Here is a 20,345-nt window from a genome sequence, read left to right on the forward strand (position 1 = left end):
ATGTTCACACTCCCCAAGATGGCTTATCTCCTGCATTTCTTCATTAGCTTAGCGTTTAGCTCAGAGCCAGCTCTGCATCCTCTGTGCCTGACAGTCTGCTTCCTGTTTACACCGGCATGTAATATGCAATTTTGCTGAGTTAATATGGCCGGAGAGTACTTCTTGATTTGGTGCTAAAACGCTTGTGTGTCGATTTACATTTAAAATGCAGTTTTACAGCCAAAAACGTATTAGTGTGGACACCACCTGCATTGTTAAGGTCATCTGGCAGTCATGTGAGAGTCATCAGAGTCACATGAATAGAGGTGGTAATGGATGTGAAAAAAGCCTGGGAAGTGTGGTTAAGACAGCATTGTAAGTTGTTCCTCAGTCCCATGTTGCCACCTGGCTCTTCCCCCACCATCCCCTCCAGTTGCAATGGAATTACTTTGTTTATGGATAAAAAAGGGCACAAGCCCTGAGCTACAGTAATTAGACCTGATGAAGCCTCTTGGATGAAAGGTGAATCATCTTCAGCATAACCAAGTCCAGTTGCCTTTGACTTAGTACTTCAAGATATACTGTGATCAAGGCGACTGAGAATCTTCAAACATTTTTACTGTCCTGTACTGATGAACTAGATAGATAGATATACTTTATTGATCCCAACCAGGGAAATTCTGGAATTCCAGAATTTCCCTGGTTGGGATCAATAAAGTATATCTAATTCCAGCATAGCAGCATATTAATGTCAACTGAATTGGTAACTTAGTCTGCAACAGGGCACAGGGCTACTGTCTGTCTCATCTCACTGTGATCTGCTTATTGTCTTGCACTGCCAATGCAGCAATACATTATGGTACAAACAAAGAACAATATGCAATGACTACAACAGGTAAGATACTTCCAGTTGTAGTGCATATGACAAGAATGTTTGTGTTTACACTGTTGAATGCCACTGAACTAGGAGTGAGGTGAACTGAATGATCAAGAATGCCAGTGTACTTGCTGAACCAACTGAATCACCAAAACGAAAAATCATGACTGGAACTGGAGCTGAATGAGTCATATAGTGCTTTCAATCTTTTTGCAATTAGAAACCACAAAATGATTCAGAATTGCCAGCACCAGTTGATCCACCAGGTTCAATTTCTGCCTCGCACTGGAACGTATGCATCATACCACCTTGAGCCTTCAACACACCTGATTCTTTTTTGACCCACTGGCAGGTGACATGGGACAGCTGTGTCAGTCTGTCTTTTGTCTGTTTTTCCTCTGTCATTCAATGGTGTACTCCAAAGTATCTTGATATCTTTTGGGCAGATTGTCAGGAAATTTCTCGAGCACATTCATGCTTCCCAGAAGATAAACCCTGTCAACTTGGGTGACCTCATGACCCTTCCTCTAGTGCCACCCTCAGCTCAAAATATACAAACCCCATTCTCCTGCTACTTGTATTCCCCTAACATACACCAAGCCAGCAGGGCACCAGCGCCAAATGGCTGGTGCTTTGTGAGCACTGTTTAACAGTCAGATCTTCTCTTGTCTTTTGTAGAACACTTTAGTCAACATAATCCAACCCACTGATTAAAGTAGTGGAGAGGTTGCATGCTGCCTGTGGTTGTGTTTGGTCTGTCAAACACCATGACTGCTAATGTACCATTACTTGGCTTCCAAAAGACATGGAATCCATTATCAGGAGGTTAGCTAGAAACTTGGATTATTCATTCACAAATGGTTCAGCTGTGGATTAATGCTCCAAGCTCACCAAATTCCCCACAGGAGGCTTCTTGAATGCACTTCTTATTTGTTGGTTACTTGTTTTAACAGATGTGCATTTCTGATTTGTCTTCACAGGACCTTGAGCAGCAGTTTGAGAGGGAGCGCTTCACATTGGAAGAACAGAAGACACTCCTGAAACAGCAATTGGACGACCTGAGGGAGGAGCTGACCTCCAAACTCAATGCAGCCAATGAGGAGGTAGCACCTTTAGTATTTAACCGAGGCCTCAAAATTTTTGCACATGTGGTCTGGAGGCGCACTGAAGTTGTTATGCTGTGCCGGTATTTACCAGTTGATATGCATGGTCATTTCTAGCAGGATTTTCCAGTTGAAAGCTGAGGTGGTAGTAATTTGTGGTAGTTTTGATAAACTGAAAGCTGAGGTAAGGTGCATTTTCAAGGATGAGGAAGATTGAAAAAGCCCTTCTTCCAATATGACCTCAATGCAGTAATGGATTTATAGCTATTTAACAGCCTGTCAAACACTGCTTATATCTTTTTAGCATATACCTTTCAGTTATTGATAATGACATTATCCAACTCGACCACACCTAACACCATCACCTGATAGGTGACGATGTTGATGATGATGATGTTGACGGTCACCTTACTGTTTTGTTTTGTCTGTTTTTACTGTGAAGCACTCTGTGTATTCGTACAGTGAAGGGCGCTATACAAATAACATTTTACCTACTTACTTACTTACTTACCTGGGGCCGAATTCACAGAGAGCACTTCAGTAGAATTTGCTAATATTTTGTCAAGACTTGCCCCATCTCTTAATGGACTTCCCAAATATGAGCTACCTAGCAACTGTGATGTTAAAGAGGATAAGTGGGGATTTCCTGCTTCCCTGTAACCCATCATTTGGAACAGTTATTTAGGGAGGCTATGTATATAGTTTACTCAAATACTTGCAAGTATAGGAAAAGGCCGAGATAGTGGTTTCTGTCTTTTGGCTACATGCTGATTAAGTGTAACCGTTTTATTCGCTATTTTGTTTTCTGGAGTTGTATGATGGAGAAAAAGTGACAAGCTTAACAATAAAAATTTGAGTTGAATCTCTCCCCTCACCTTCTCCATTACAACTAAAGTTGTAAAAGAAAATCCAGCCAGTGGTCCAATCTGATCCAGTCTGATCCAGCTAGGTCCTGATGGGGCTTGGCTGTAAATGTCAAGCTCAAAGGGCATTATGATTCCTGGCCAGTTTTCATGTTTCCTTCAAATAAACCTACAACACAGCCACACATCTGCCTGTTGTTGTTGTTGTTGTTGTTGTTTTATATAGCACAGATTTGCTTGCTGTAAGTTGTAATGTACTTCATACATATGAATTTCTGATCTACTGTATACTTTGCAAAACAATGTTGCCATGATGGCAAAAAGTATACGGGTTTGGCTCATTTAAAATTCAAAAGTAGAAGTAGTGAGTACTGAGTGCATTTTTGATGGAAATTGCGCCTTGCTGAGCACAAAATGCTGATGCAGTCTTCATGGTTGCTGCCATACTGCCATACTTTCCTTCTTTCTTTCTTTCTTTCTTTCTTTCTTTCTTTCTCCCCCGCGTACCTCCCCAGACGTGCCGGCTGCAGGAGGAGGTGCGTCAGGGGGAGCAGGGTATCGGTGCCGCTGAGGGACAAATCTCAACACTGAAGGAGGCACAGGACAAACTTCTAGAGGAGCTGGATGCTACCAGAGCCAGACTGAGAGAGACCAGCAACCTACTGACTGCACTGCAGGTCAGCATACACACACAAACACACACACACACACACTCTGAAAGAGTTATACGGGTTGCGGGACGTGTTTGGTCAAATCAGAATCTGTATCACCTTTGTTTTGAATGCTACATAAACTAGGCATTGACCAAGGCTGATATTAATTTTGAAGGCTAATATTAATTCTGTCATTTAATTCTGTCATTTAGGTTCCAGAAAGGCATTAGTAGTATAATGGTGATGATAAGATTTAAATATTCATATATTCTTGTGTGGAATATAATCCAAATGTCCAGTAGAGTTACTTCAGTTTAAGGCCTAAAACTGAAGTTATTTCTATGGTTACGTCTGAGTTACGGCCTCTTTTGCACAATCCACATAGGTTTTTTTTTTTTTTTTGTTTTGTTTTTTTTTCAAAGCTTTAAGGTCCCTCCGTAACTTGCAAGCTTCTATAGCTACACCTTGTCCTTTGCAACTGGTATGGCTTTACAAAGGTAAACCAGTGAGGGATAATGGTTTTTCCCTGTATTCACCTTTTCAGTGTACTTCCTGAAATTCTCAAAACATCTGTAAAGAGTGAAATGCACTCCTAACTGCACTGCCAAGCAAATAGTGTCATTCTTTATCTTTGCTATTTGCTCATATTTAGTTTAGGTAAAATGTATAAATTTGGCACAAAATTGGCCCCTGTCTATGCAAATGAGCCTGATTGCAAAAACAGCTCCAGTAGCCAGAGGCATTATGTTTTCAAATTATTCAAACTTGGCACAGATGTTGACTCGGACTTAAGGATGAACTGTTTAGATTTTGTTAGTTAGAGGTCAAAGGTTAAAGTCACTGTGACCTCACAAAACACATTTTTGGCTGTAACTGAAGAATTGATACGGTAATTATGACAAGATAGAATAGAATAATAGAACAGAATAGGATAAAATGATGAAGTCATGTCATTTCATATCCAAAAGTTCAAAGGTCAACTTCACTGTGACATCATAATGGTCAGCAAAAACATTTTTCTGCCATAACTCAGCATTTTCATTTAACTTTGAACTCGTGAGCTTGTGAGCTCTGTCATCTGTGGGCTCTTCTTTTTCACATAGTGGAGATGTGGGACGTCTATGTAGTTGTCTGCTTGAATATTTCCTCTGAATAATCCCAGTTTTGCCTTGAGTGATTTCAGAGAGGACAGCTTCTCAATCCCCGACTTGTCCTTTCCTTGCAATGCCAAGTTGAGAATGTTGAAGTGTTTAGTTAAATCTGCAAGGAAAGCAATATCCAGCTTAAAAAAATCCTGTTTCTGCACCCTCTCAGTTCCTCCCTTGCTCTCCAAAAAGTCACAGACGCAGTCAAAAAGATCCAAGAAGTGCTGCAGCACTCGCCCTCTTGAGAGCCAGTGAGCATTACTGAGCAGAGCCAGATACTTGTATTGCGTCTCATACTCCTGTGACATAGTTTGGAATTGGCGATGGTTGATTGCTTGTGAACATATGAAATTTACAGCCCACACCACATCAATGACCTTTTAAAATACTTGTCCCGAAGCTTTCCAGCCAACACCTCCTGGGGAATAATGCAATAAAAGCCAATTACATCTTGTGGCAGCTCAGGGTCAATTTGCATCAAACTCACGAATCCCTCTAACTTTCCAGCTATTGCCGGACAGCCATCGGTGCAAAGCGAGACAAGTCTAGGCCACGCAGTCTCCAGGTCGTTGTCAGCAAAATTCTGCCTCACAGCTGCGTGGAAATCTGTTCTACTTGTCTGACCTTCCATGGGTATTATGCCCAGAAACTTTAGGCACCTGACCCACATGACAATTTGAGCAGTATCACAAATATCCGCGCTCTCATCCAGTTTCAATCTAAAGCATTCACATTGTTTTGGTTTAGTCTGCTCTCTCCTAGCATTTCAGTGCAACGTGCAACGGTATCCCTTGAGAGCTGCAAGTCTTTGATGTGACTTATATAATCTGATTTGTTTGCTAAACCTAAAATATGACGTCAGTAAGGCAACTGACTTCATGGAAACTTTCTGTGACATGCTATTCTGAATGATCCCTCCGTCATGATGTCCATCGTTGTGGAGCATTTTGTTACAGCTCTGTGCCATTCTTTCAAAGTGGCATTGAGGTTGGATATTTTCTTAGCCCTCTTCTCACTCTAAAGGGGGAATGCATCCTTATATTCTGGGTGCAGAACGCTGTGTCTATCAACAAAACTGGTGTCTTCTCCCAGGTAAACGTTTAAGCACCACGACATTTGTGAAGGTAATTCGAGGTAATTCAATTCAAATGTAAATGCAGAGGGAAAAAATACATTTTTGGAAATCTGGTTACTGTGAGCCATGTAAACACTTTAATCAAATTATTACCTTAATGTGTTAAGTCAGTAATCGAGTCACAGGTGTCCATGTTAATGCTTCAACCCAGCAACCAAGCAATACCCAACTAAATTACTGCATGATTCTTTTAGAAACCTGGTACTGAATTGTAAGAGGTGCATTTAAAAGGATTTTTATTGATTTTATGATTTTCAAACTTGAAAATTAATGAAACTCAGGCATTCAATCCAGACATCAAAAATCTAATGAATGCAATCCAAATTCAGTTTCTGCTGGTGCTAATTTCTGTCTTTATAAGACTTCATGTCTCAGCTGACACTGTCAAAGACTTTAAATTTTAGAGCAATTTCTGACTGGTATGTCTTATTTTGTGAATTTTGTCCTGACTGCATGAAAGCCTCTGCAAGCCTTTTCATTTCATATATTCTCTGTTCTCTCTCTCTCTCTCTGTCTGTTTTTCTGTCAGGGAGAGATGGAGACCCAGAAGCGTCAGCATGAAGCCAAACTCATCTCTACCAAAGAGGAGGAGAAACTTAAAATGGACAAGATGGCTCTGGAGCTGGAGCTCAAATGGACCGAAACCCTGAGGTAAAGTGATTGTGTTTGTGTTTGTGTGTGTGTGTGTGTGTGTGTGTGTGTGTGTGTGTGAGAGAGAGAGAGAGTCAGAAAGAGAGGGACTGTAGGTTACTTCTTTGTCTTGCTTCCACACCAAGGACAGAGCGTGAAATTGAGAAATGGGAGTCAATGTTTTCCATTTCCCACACACACGCACACGCACACACACACACACACACACACACACACAGGTCATAACAGCTCACAATACTGACCATGACGAAGACCATTATCCTTGGAGGGCTCTGCAACCCAGCTCAATCCACTGTTAAACCCTCCAGCTTAAAGTCTTCAGTTCTTCCACGGACCTTTTGAAGTGTTATTATTCAAAAACCCTGAAGAATGAAGGAATGGCTTTTGTGAGGTCTGAACCAATGTACCTGCCACACAGTAACGTTGACAACCCCTAAATGGCTCCATTAGAGCTGATCTAAAAACCCGTGTGCAGGTCAAACCGTACAGAGGAGAAGTCCTTTGACACTCTTGAATGATCATTATTGACTCTTGACGTATAGGTGAACTGTCAACATCTTTATGATATATTTAATTTATATATTTAATAAACCTTACTTTACTGGCGTCACCGTCGTATCTAAGTTTAAAAAAAAAAAAACCTTGGATGCTCTTTCATAATATCACCGGATTATGACATTCAGTGTAATTACTTTTTTGTGAACTTACTCCTGCTTCAGTGAAAGATTTCCAACACTTTGCACTTTCCACAACCCCTAGAGTTGGAGTGAGCTTCATGCTTTCAGTTAAAGTTGGATCTAGAAGTATATCGATACACAGCGAGAATTCTTTATTTTGTTTTGTTTTGTTTTTTGTTGTTGTTTTCAAATGAAATGTTTATTGCAGTAGCTTTTGAAATGCTCAGTACCCAGTTTGCCAGCTATTGATTCAGCAGCTTCATTTGTCATTTATTTTCCTCCAAGGAACGGTGCGAATCTACAAAATCTGATTGTTGTGATGTGAGTACACAGATTTTCAGACGTTTTAAACATTGACGTCACATGAGTTTTCTGGCCAGTATGGAGGCATTTGAAATCAAAGCAAGCAGCGGTATTTCATAACTTCAATATCATTCTTCCTATCTTTTATCCAGTTGTTAGTTTCCATTCATTCCACTACGATATGAAAATGAACTTTCAGTGACTTCAGACTTTCTTCACTCCAGTATTCATCACTGTAATAAAGTCATTCATAATAGTTTTCCTTAAAGCAGCAGTCCTGTTGTGTTTTGATGACGTGAAACTGGGTGGAGTGATGTGGAAAGGATCTCAAAGACGTCCTGGTGGCACATTCAGGGGGCGTCTGACAACAATGGACTACAGTTGAGTTGTGCTCTCAGTAAACTTAACCCAGAAGACAAAAATGCCATGAGGATATTGAGAATATGATAATTTGTGAATTTGTTTTGGTTTTTAATTTGTTTTTGTTTTTTTTTTGTCACAGTGGCCAGAAATATTGTGTGGGAATGCAGGAGATAGTACAAGTGCTTACATCAGAATATTTCAATTGATGTCATCATGTTGGACCACAAGTTTGAGATCCAGAAAGAAGACAATGAATTTTGCTTGTCTATGGAACGACTGTTTATAATTGGGACACCCACCCAGCTACGCTATTGACTGGTCATGTAAATAGTTTCTCCAACGGAAAATAATCCCTGGGGAAACATTTGCTTTATACAACTAATAATGTGATTTATGAATGGTGATGACTTTGTTAGCCACTGAATCAGGACATTATAACATGTAAAAAGGTTTGTTGCAATGTAAGATGTTGGGAAATTGTAGTAAATGGTCCAAACACTCAAAATCACTGGCATGAACCTTTAAACCCTCCTCTGAATCAATAGGAGCCAGTCTAGTGGGACAGAAAGGTCTCACGGCCAGTCTAGACGATCACCATTGTGCCAAACATGCAAATAGAAGAAATAAAGCTGTGATAATCCTTCTTTCATGACTAGCAATGACTGGTTAAAAGTCAGATTTCAGTAAGCCTGTTACAATTTTGTCTGCTATGCTGAAAAACTGACTGAGCAGGCTCTGAGCAGTTGGAATTAGTTGCTTAATGAATCTGAAATTGGCAGCCAGAATGGATCTGAAGAGTACCGGACCATATGCTGTGGAAATAACAGGAACCACAGAAAAACAATGCAGCACTGTCACATAGAGCACTTTCTGTCTGTCTGTCTGTCTGTCTCTCGTCTCCTCTGTCTTTTCTTAATTAGCTTTCATTCACCTCCCTTTGTCTTTCTGCCCTGAGCTTTTGTTCTCTGGAGAGCCTCTATTAATTGGTGGTTGTGGTAGATACACCAGTTCGTGAATTGAAGAGACTGCTTTTCACTCGTTTTTCACAGTGAAAACAGACGGTCTTTCTGTGATAGCATAATAATCAAAGAGGCTCTCAGGATTACCATACGAGTTGAAGAGGTTCAGCGGATCAGAGGACTAAAGCGCATACAGTACCATGCAAGTTTCAGTCTGTTGTACAGACGATCTTGTATTGTGTGACTGTTCCAGACTTAAATCTCTTGCCTCCTGATCCAGTCAGGACCATTCCCATTATTTTCAAGAGGGTTGATATAATTTTTTATGACAAGTCCTCCTGGAGTATGTTGGGCAGCCAGGTATAGAGACAGGCAGGTATAGACATAAACTGATTCTTCCTCCACATTTGTTTTGGTTTAGTGTTGTAGTAAATTTGGGGTTGCATGATGGTACATAATGTAACCTTTATGTCAAGTTTGTGCCTCCCCAACTCCATCTCTGCAACATTTTCAGTGTTTTACTCCAGCTTTAGATTTATTGGTCCAACTAGTATGTGGCAAGGAAATACAACACCATTTTAACCAGGGCAGTTGCTAGGAATTCTGGGCCCCCTGAAAGAATATTGGTGTGGGCCCCTCTACCTCATTCATTGCCACTTTTTTAACTGTGTGTGGGCCCTTAGAATTGTCATCACCTTTCCCCCCTATACGATGGCACTGATTTTAACATCAGTAAAACACTGCCAGATTTATTTTTGAGATATTCGTATACCAGCAGAGTATACCAGCAGAGTATTACTTTAGGGCCAAAAGGAGATTGCTTTACAGCACAAGAGGGTGCTGCTGTTCCAGCCAAATGAGCAAACGCTTTCAAACTTTCTGTGAAGTGAAAAATCATTCACAACACGTAAATTATATTTAGTAACACCAAATTAAAAAATAACAATAACAGAAGCAGCTCACATATTCATGTAGGTGGAATATGTCCCTGTATAGACTGTCTCTGCTACTACTAACTTTAGCTTTAAATAGACACAAGAGACAGGGATGGAATAAAACAAACAAAAAACAGAGGGCAGGCGAGGCAGACAGAGAGACAGGCAAGTGGGAGAGAGGGAGAGATGGAGATTCATGGAGATTAGAGGAGTGGTTAGAGGAGGAGAGGCTTACACACACGTTTCAAGTAGGATTGGTCGGTGTCTTTAGCTGCCCTGACATTCTGACTGCCTGTCAGGAGACTAGCTACAGTGTACGCACACTCGCTCATAAACACATGCATACACACACTCAAGAGAGAGAGGGAGAGAGAAGCAGTGTCAAACAGAATTATTGAAGATAGTGGGTTTGTTTACTCTTAAAGTTTGTGGACAGTACAGCAACACAGAACAGATCCAATTTGGTTAGTAAATACAGACCCAACAATATTTTGGGGGATTTTAGACTTCTTATTTTAAACTTTGCCAACATTGTGTACAACCTTCCTAAAATCCCACTGAGAAAGGATTAGTTTCTCTAGGGTAGGTATGGTAATTACTGCGATTTTTACTGGAGCTATTTGTTTATTTGAATCCCATCTGGAGCAGCCATACTGGTCCCTTTCTAATCGATCCATTTCAACCCCATTTAGCTCCTGTTTTTCTCTGATAATTCTAGCCCTTTGCAAAGATGCCACTCTTTATTTCAGCTTATTTGCAGATGATTTGGACCAATGCTTTTGATGCCAAGTCACAGCTGCTGATGCACACCGTCTGTAACACACCATTCCAAAAAGAAACAGAGGACTTGACTCAGCTTTCTTTCTTACCTTTTTCTGTGTTTTTGAAGGAAAGTGAATTTGCTCTGGTTTCAAAGTGCTAAAAAGTTTAACACAAGCCAAAATATCTTTTTTCATATCAGAGTTCATAGACACAACAGGATCATAAGGAAACTATTGACTACCCAAGGATACTCATAATTCTAGAGGGCAACCTACAGCTTCTCTGGAGTCAGAAGGAAACTCAGTAGCCAATGGGGACGCACCCCTGAAAAAACCCACCCATGTGAGACGTTTGAGCCAGATTTGCAAACACAAATTCAGGCGGCACGAAGGTGAGAGCTGGCAATGTAACCGTGAAGCCCACGGTGAAGCAAAAGTCTGATCAGTGAGAAAGAAGCAGTGGTTGCTATAGAATAAATGATGTGTTACCAAATATGTAAAAGGCCAATAATTTGCTTGATTACACAAATAATTTGTTATAAGTTAATAATAAGTTAGAAATTTTACTTTTGAGATGACTTTTTTTGGTTCAGTTTTTTTTTTCTCTCTCTAAGTCATGTTTCTTCTGATACTTAATAAGTTTTGTATGGTCTTTTTGGCACAAATCTGATTCCACAGTTTTCTGTGGTGATACTCCACTGGTTGCGGTGGCTGGTTGTTTAACAAAAACATGCCAATTTTTCTTTTCTGTTTATATGTCTGTACAGATGAAAATAGATTCCCATGCTCTATTTTTAGCCACAGGCTTCCCTCCAGAATATCATTATCACTTCATTAACCAATAATTCAACTTCAGCACCACTGTTTGTCTTCTCTATTACTAACTGGTCTAGGGCTGCATTTAGCACAAACTCCACTGCTCCACCATTCAAGTGTGCACAGTTTAAGCTCTGCCTCCTGTGCTAAAGAGTGTGAGGAAGACAGTCCGGGTGTAATTTTCTGCTGCTTGAGTAAATCAGACATTAATTCCAGACAGATTGTGACAGCAAATTGCCCAAAAGGCGCAGGGCAAAGTCCACTGCAGCTGTATTGGCCTCAATGTAAACCTTCCCGAACAGCAAATCTTGTTTTTTTCATATAAAGAACATCATTTTATTTGACAAAATTTAGATATAAATAAAGCATAAATAAAGCATAAATAAAGAAATGTCTACTCCCCACCCTCTGTTCTGCCACAGGCTGCATATGCCGAGCGGTGAACAGTCACCTAAAAAATGACAGTCTGTTCAAGTTGATGCTTTTGCTTGATAATCAGAGGAGACATCACATTTTAAACAACTCAGTATTTCACAAGAAACTGAAAAAATAATCCTAATAATTTTGCATATCAAAAATGTTTTTTTGTTTTGTTTTGTTTTGTTTTGTTTTTTACTTTTGTTTGGTTCTTGCCACCCCCCAAAATTATCTTACGACCCACTGAGGGGGTCCCAACCCCCAGTTTGAGAACTACTGTGTTAGATCAAACAAAAACAATGAACCAAAACATTGTAGTGTATTAAAAATTGGACAAACCAGCACATAGTCTAATTGTAGACAAATCTACCTGAGAAAAAAGCCCAGCCTAGATTGTGATGAAACAGAGAAAAACTTAAAAAATGAAAGTAAAAATAGAAATAAACAGAATTTTTGGCAAATTGTCCCAACATGCCCTCTCAGCTTTTTTTTTTTTTTGCTTTTTTTTCTGGGCTATACTTAACAGCACTTTTATACTTTGTCAGTCACTTGCTCCAGAATTGAAGCATGTCATAGATTTGAGTGTTGAATGATGTTTTGAAAATTATTTTAAGAGTGAAAAAATGAATTGTGTCTGCAGTATGTTGGGTTGGCAGAGCTGCTTATTACTAAAACCACTTACACTGTGGGACATGGACTCACTGACCCACTTTTCACCTGTGTTAATTTGCATTGTGGATGATGGCATTGTAATAAGCTCATCTATAAACACATAAAATCAAGGTATAAATGCAACCAAGACACACTGGCAATCAGATCACCCAGTCAGACACATTAGCAGCAAAGCAGAAATGTGATGTATCTCCAATCCACCTAATCTACATAATCCGCATCGAAGAATAACATGAAGATAAAATGACTCACACTGATCTAACCTGGGAGTGCAACACAAATCAAACAGGCAGCACGCGGCTCTGGTAGAAACATCCTTATCAAAAATGGATTGTCAGGATGCTGGGCAACAAACAAGACAAGGTATTTACTTTCAATTTCTGAACATGTAAATATGACAAGCAGGGAATCCACAAGGTCTCGAAAAGCATTAGGAAATATTAAACAGTCTTAAAGGACCATATCAGTGATTTCGAATGTTTGGCCCATTTACTACAATGTACCCACATTTTACTTTGCAACAAACCATTTTGCACTGGAACTAAAGCTTTCAGAACATATAAAAAAATCCCTCAATTTTAAATTTGAATTTTTGGTTGAAACACCCACCTTATAATGTTCTGCTTCTGCGACACACAAAGCAACCGCCATTCATAAACCACGGATAATTCACTGTGTGAAACGAACATTCCCTGGGAATATTCTGGTGGAGAGACCATTTCTCTCTGTAAAATGTCAAGCGATTCAAGTCATCAAAACACAGCAGTGCTGCTGCTTTTAGGAAAGCTATTGCAGATGACTTTATTATGGTGATGGAATACCAGTTTTTATGTTGTGGTAGAATGAATGGAAAATAATGCCTGGATAAAAGGAGGGAAAAATGATATCAGAGTTCTAAAATACAGCTGTTTGCTTTGGGAAAAGATTAGCAGAAATGTGAAGTTTATACATTTTGTAGTTATTACACTAAACATGCAAAATCACTGGTATGCTCCTTCAAGTAAGGGATAATCAATGAGTAGGTGTGCGTTAAGTGGTTTTAAGGCACAACATGGAGGCAAAGAACCTATAGGCTGTATACGTGGCTATAGATTCCTGTGGTTCTTCACAGGACTTGGTTACTTTCAACACAGTGCAACAGGGCAGTCATTTCCAGTGGGTATATTGCAGCAGATCAGACATACAAAATCAGTGCTATGGTCCTCCAGCCTGTTTTGTCATTTCTTATCCAAAATGTTTGGTTGATTTCCTCTTGTAGTTACCTGAAGAATTCCTCACACTTACTATTTAATGCATGAAATTCTACGAATTTTCTTTTGGGTGAGGATGCCCCGAGACCTTCCTACAGGAGCAAAGCCTTAGATCTCAGGCAATTCTCAAAACACCCCTGAACTGCAAACACCATGTACCTTCCATGACCAACTGCCTTTTGTACAGGGAAAGAGTAAGGGAGAGATTTCATAATTTATATTTAATGCAAAAATTTCATGTCAGGTTTGAATGTAGTTCAAACAATCCAGATATGAGACATATGCTATGCCATGTGAGAGAGAGGTCACTGACTTTCTTGTAACTGCACACAGTTAGAAGAACATTGTGTACTTGCTACACACACACACACACACACACACACAGGTGCGCGCTTGACTTGACAAGTACACATACTACACTTGTACCTACCTTATTAGCCAGGGTTTTACCTGGATATTTCCCTCTGCCTTCTCTTCTGACTTTCTGCTCTCCAATGCTGGATTTTTTCATCTCTAAGTCTCTCTTCATCTCCCCTCATCACTCTTTCAACCCACCAGGTGCTGAAGAGGAATGCTTATTAGCAAGATCAGAGCTGTTTGAAATGGCTGTGTGCTTGTGTATGTGTCTGTGATTGAATGCTGTATGTTAAATGATGAAATGAATGATGCCACGTGTTAGGTAGGCATGCTGTTCGAGTAACATGACTGTCTGGTGTGTGACTCTATATGTGTGTGTGTGTGTGTGTGTGTGTGTGTGTGTGTGTGTGTGTGCCTGCCGTCAATCTAACACTCTCTGGCTCTCAGATCGACAAAAACCCTGTTTGCCAGGATACTTCATTTAACAGCTGCCATTGCACCTCCCACACAGCTATTACACTGGCAACACACACACACATACACACATGCACAGAGCTGTTAGCAACAGTGTTGAAGAGTGGTGGCCGTTCAACAGATGCAGCATTGAGATCTGACAAGGGCCATTTATTGTTCCCATCAAGCCAGTATGGAGTGTTCTGCAGAGTGGTACTTTCATGCATACTTTTTCACCAGGCGGCAGCTCTGTTTCCTATTTCAGTCTGCATTCAGTTGTTTGTTGATGACTCTCTCCTTCATCCAGATATCACTTTCATTATCAAAAACCAAAATTACAAAACTAACATAACTAATATATATGGATAACTGTATGGATTCAGTGGGCAGGATCCACACTTGTCTGTAGTCATTAAGTCACGGCCCTCACATCAGCTAACTAGAGAGCCATTCATTGCTTTTGATTGTGCAGAATGAAAAGTGCAGAGTGAACTATAATTCTTTCCTGCACTGTGAATCCTCTGATACCCAAATGTAAAACTGAGACTTCTTTCAAAAATATTTCAAAAATAAGATGCAGTTTTTTAACAAATTAACTGACAATTAACTGTTTATTTATTTATTTATTTATTTACTTAGTTAGGTTGATAAGCACAGGCACTCATCTATGCTTTTTTTTCTTTATATGTATATCTTTACATATTATGTATTCTTGTATATATTTTTTGTATATTTCATATTATATAAAATATTTTTCATATTTCATAATTTTTGTAATGCAAAATGTAATTTTAAAATTGTTATATAGTATTATTATTTATTTATTATTGTTTTATTATTTTATTATTATTACTATTTTTCCTTTATGGATTTTTAAATGAGAATGCATATAAAAGCACTGTACTGAATATGTGCAATCCAAAGTATTATTATTGTTTCTTTTGTTGGTGAAATGGACCTGCCTGCCTGCGGTCCACTCAGCATCAACCTGTGGTCCACTTTTAGACCACAACCCCACCAGTTGATCACCACTGCAATAAAGCATTTCAACAGATTATTGGGATGATGTTACATTTACTATGTGGAATGACAGCACTGTGTCTCCCTGCCCCGCTGGGATACACTTCAGTCCCCTATGACCTTGAATATGAATAAGTAGAGGAAAGTACCGGAAATAAATGAACAGATTATATGTTTATGCATGTGTGGGTACCAATCCCTGGAGAGGGTGTGTGTGTCTGTGTGTGTGTGTGTGTGCGTGTGTGTGTGTGTGTGTGTGTGCGTGTGTGTGTGTGTGTGTGCGTGTGTGTGTGTGTGTGTGCGTGTGTGTGTGTGTGTGTGTGTGTGTGTGTGTGTGTGTGTGTGTGTGTGTGTGTGTACTTCCCTTCTCACTCTCTCTCCTCAGCTTTTTGTCTATTTCCTTTCCATGTCACTCCTTCATGATCTTTCTGCATCATCATGTTTCACTTAATCTTATTTGCTTCCTTATCTCCTTGGCGTCCATTGTCCATTTAATATTTCTGTCCCAGCACTATTGTCACGCTCAGCCATCCTGGTGGTGCTTCACTCACTGCTGCGCTCTTTGTATTGGATGTCACATTGGATTACGGTGCCAACCAAATGGCTAAAATGTAAATGAAAATGTGTGTTTTTGTTCTGCAGGCAGGAGTGTAAGAAGCTGCGTGAGGAGCTTAGGGAGGACCATGAGGAGGACAAGGCCGCGGCGCTGGCTCAGCTGGCCCAGAGCAAGGAGCAGGAACTGGGCAATGCCAGGGAGAGCTGGCAGAGGAAAGTGGACGACCTGCTAGAACAGGTAAGCCTGTTACTGAGGCGTGTGTTTGTGTACATGTCTGGAGTGTCCATGTGTTGTTGAGGTATTATCAGGGATCGGCAGACTCATATTACCTTTTTTTTTTTTTAAGGCTGTCAAAGTTGACACATAAATGCATGTGATTAAATTGTGGATCTAAAACCATTAAATTAAAACGTAAAAAAAATAATAGCACAAATTAACACAGCGTTGCACTTTGAACCAACGCTGACCCTTATCGCCACTCAGTGTCACATAGGACGCAGTGCATGCTGCTGACCCCGAGCTGCTGAATACTGATAACAGACAAAATGAATGACAAGATAACCTGTGGCCTGCTGGACGATGGATCTCTGGATAGAATTAAAGTCATATAGACACAGTGCAACACTGAAATATCTTTCTGTCAGAGCACAGGTTTAAATGGAACCTAAATGCCAAACATATTTCCGTTAGAGCCTCCAGTGATGCCAGTAGTGAAACCACATCAAACCATATCAAACCATACTGGTGGAGTGTGTAAGGCGCAAATCTGTCAACAGGGCAAACAGAGCGAAGCAGTTGCTAAATGGATTTCCATGGACTATTGGCCCATTAGCATTGTTGAAGACAACAGGCTGAAAAACATCATACAGATCATACCTGGGAATCCATCATATAAACCCCCTTGTTTCCAAAATAAACTATACAACAGTGAAAGGGTAAGAGAGCAAGTAATTTTGTACATTTTAAATATGTGAATAATCATGATTAATAAATAACAACCTTGTGATTAATATGATTTTAAAAATGAATAACTTGACAGCCCTAGTTTTATTTTGTTTGGTTTTGTTTTGTTTTGGTCTTCATTCCTGTCTGTTGATTTGTTTGTCGCGAAGACATCTGAGAGCACTTTCACACTTACAGTTGACTTGTTATGCTCGATGATTCAATGATTCAGGCGTGAAGTTGCTACTTTGTTGCATTTGCAATTAGGTCTGGTTAGCGTTCACACGCTGTGTTACACCAACCAAAACCTGTAAACAAATGACATACAGGCGGACAGATTGTTCATCTAGTGGGCAGAAGGTTTATGAGGGAAGCTGCGGCTGGACAGCAGCAGAATGACGAGCAGCGGAGCAATGCTGAAACAATGGGGAGACAGCAACATTTACAGTACTTGTGTTTCCACCGGGCTCAAAAATACGGTAAAAAAGAAAACATCTTGTGATTAATTTTACAGATACTGCGACTGTGGTCCAATTCACAATTTCAGTGGGAATAATAACATTTGCATGATAGTTTTTATTTTTACTGAAAAAGCTATTAAAATGATGATGATGGAGTCTGTGGAAAATACAGTTTGAAGGCCAGGGCGTCTCTGCAGCACCACAATACTTTATTTAAATAATGTTTTTTCACATATTTTACCTTTATCAAAAATATCAGCTCCTGCTATTGATATTGCGCTTAGCCATATTGCAATTTAGACAATATTGCAATTAACTGTTCAGCCATGATTCCTACAAGTAATTGAGTCATTCCATGTCATTTTAACAAATGGCCCACGCACTTGGATCTCAAAAAATTCTGAAAAATTCACCAGTTGTTCCTTATTTATCCAATAGGCACACTGTAAAATTTTAGTTTGCTCGGATGGATACTTTTTGGGATATGGCCAATTTAGTGAGGGGGGTATGTGTCGATTTTGGTGCAATATTTGCGCGCCCTTATTTTTCCTCCATTTTCAGGTGTCAATATCTCAAGAACTACACCACATAGGAAATTGAAATTTGGTATGCTAATACACCTCCACCTACTCTCTCAGAATATAAAACATCTGTCATACATCATAACTGGTAGGTATGCCAGCCCCTCAAAAATGGAAAAAAAAAAATTACACGGGTTTCATGGTTGACCATGTTTGGGCCTTCAGAAAACAACATGCCCCAGCTTCTTGATTTTTTCAGAGCTTTGAGATACATACATGGACTGTTCAAAGCATTAATGGTTAGTCAGATATATGCATTGGTTTCTGGATGGCAGCTTCTTTAAATCCAAAAAAAGTTTTCTTGTCAGATTTTCATTGGTCCATAACTGCATGTGGAAATGTATTAAAAAATCTCATCTCTGTTTTAATTTAAAGTTCAAAGCTTACTCTTTCTTGGAATATAAAACATTTTTTCTTTATGCAAGTTCTTCATTTTTTTTTTTTTTTTATCCCAAACATGGGGTTATTTCACCACTTGTGAATATTGAAATTCCTCAATATTAGACCATTGTAGCTTGCTTTTGTGTCTAATATTCATTTATTGTTTATTATTTGTTCATTATTAACCTAAAATATAATGACCATTGCATCAGAAATGCATTTATTTGTCACATCATCAACATTTTCATGAACTTTTTACCAAATCTCTTAAGCAGCACATTCATACAGTTGGGGTTTTCACTTCCAAATGGCTGTTTCCACAGTAAAGTACCCATTCTGAATTTCACCAAATATGCATAAAATTGTCTGCTTTACAAATTTAAACCATTTTGGTGTGATTATCTTCAAAATTGAAAAAATCGTAAAATGTCACACAGAATGGGCACGTTACTGTCAATCAATCAATCAATCAATCAATCAATCTTTATTTATATAGCATCAAATCACAACAAAGTTCTCATGACGCTTTACAGGTAGAGCAGGTAAAGACCATGCTCTATTATTATTATAATTTTTTTTTTCCATTTTTGAGGGGCTGGCATGCCTACCAGTTATGATGTATGACAGATGTTTTTGTATATTCTGAGAGAGTAGGTGGAGGTGTATTAGCGTACCAAACCACCACTAAATTGGCCGTGTCTCAAAAAGTATCCATCTGAGCAAACTAAAATTTTACAGTGTGCCTATTGGATAAATAAGGAACAACTGGTGAATTTTTCAGAATTTTTTGAGACCTAAGTGCGTGGGATGTCCTGAAAATTTGGTGAAATGACATGCAATGACCCAATTGTAAAATGTTGTTGTCTGTCCAAAAGAACGTCAACTCATCAACACTTGATTTTCACAGCACCAGCGGCTCTGTCTGTGGAGCTACAAGTACAGCATCCACTTTCAAGCCACAATACAGTCTGTTTTTCAGTTCAGTTCAATTCAGCCATGTATTGTCTCACGAGGGGAAATTCAGTTTGCAGCAAGGTACAACACAAGACACAGTGACAATAAAAACAGTTAAAGAAACACATAGGCACAAAAAAACTCCACAATAAAAATCAATACAAATACCTAGTGTATAAATGCTATACTATACTGTAAGCCTAATTACAACAATTTAGCCACATTTTTACAACAAACCATTTTTTAAGTCATGCGGGGTGCTCAGATTCCACAAAATATAAAATATAAGATACACAGATTTTCAAATTTGAATTTTTGGTTAAAACACTCATCTTGTTAGCTCTTCTTCTTCATTGTCACCATTCATAAACTGTAGAACTGAGAATTGCTGTGTGAAGCAAGTGTTTCCCCCGGGACTATTTTCAGGACTATTTTCTCAGGGGCCGTTTCACTCCACCCATTTTCAAGTCATCAAAACACAATAGTGCTTCTGCTTTTAGGAAAAGGAATATGGAAGACTTTTATTTATAACTGAAAGTTAATTTTCATATTGTAGTGCAATGAATGGAAATTAATGGCTGGATAAAAGTAGGGATGCATGATATTTGATTTTTTTTCCAATTCTTTTGGGCAATTGCTGATACCGATGTATGCACACACATTTTTTGCAAAAAAAAAGTATATCCTGCAGTCGAATTAACATATCATCATGCCTGCCCTCATCCCACTGGCAGATGCAGACATAAAGAACAGTTCTTTTCAAAATACACACATTCAGCCTAGGTTAAGTAAAACACATGGTAAATGTGTTTTTATAAATATTTTCTTCCAAACAGAATTTTTAAGATTCATTCTACTTAAACAAGCTTGGATGATGCTCTCTCTAAGAAAATCCTGATAACAGCCACAATCTGAAAATCAGGCCTGTTTCACATGACAGCATGTCATATCAGCAAAAATTTTCATTTTGGGACGACTTTGGTCGATAAAGCCAATATTGGCTGATACTGATAACATGCTGATATGATTGTGCATCCCTAGATAAAAAGTAGGAAAAAATGATATAGTTCTAAAATACAAT

At 39.1% G+C, this 20,345-nt stretch overlaps 1 protein-coding gene across 5 annotated transcripts in view; it reads left to right on the top strand.

Annotated features, from left to right (window-relative positions):
* Positions 1-20,345, top strand: part of fam184ab (family with sequence similarity 184 member Ab) — a 213,530-nt gene that overhangs the window by 119,299 nt on the left and 73,886 nt on the right. For all 5 annotated transcript variants that reach the window (XM_030046618.1, XM_030046617.1, XM_030046615.1 and 2 more), the window contains 4 exons: positions 1,837-1,959; positions 3,338-3,499; positions 6,285-6,406; positions 16,032-16,182. In XM_030046618.1, the coding sequence (XP_029902478.1) occupies positions 1,837-1,959; positions 3,338-3,499; positions 6,285-6,406; positions 16,032-16,182 (558 nt within the window). The remainder of the gene's footprint in view (positions 1-1,836; positions 1,960-3,337; positions 3,500-6,284; positions 6,407-16,031; positions 16,183-20,345) is intronic.

The sequence above is a fragment of the Myripristis murdjan genome, chromosome 24 (genome assembly GCF_902150065.1).
Source record: "Myripristis murdjan chromosome 24, fMyrMur1.1, whole genome shotgun sequence".
NCBI lineage: Eukaryota > Metazoa > Chordata > Actinopteri > Holocentriformes > Holocentridae > Myripristis > Myripristis murdjan.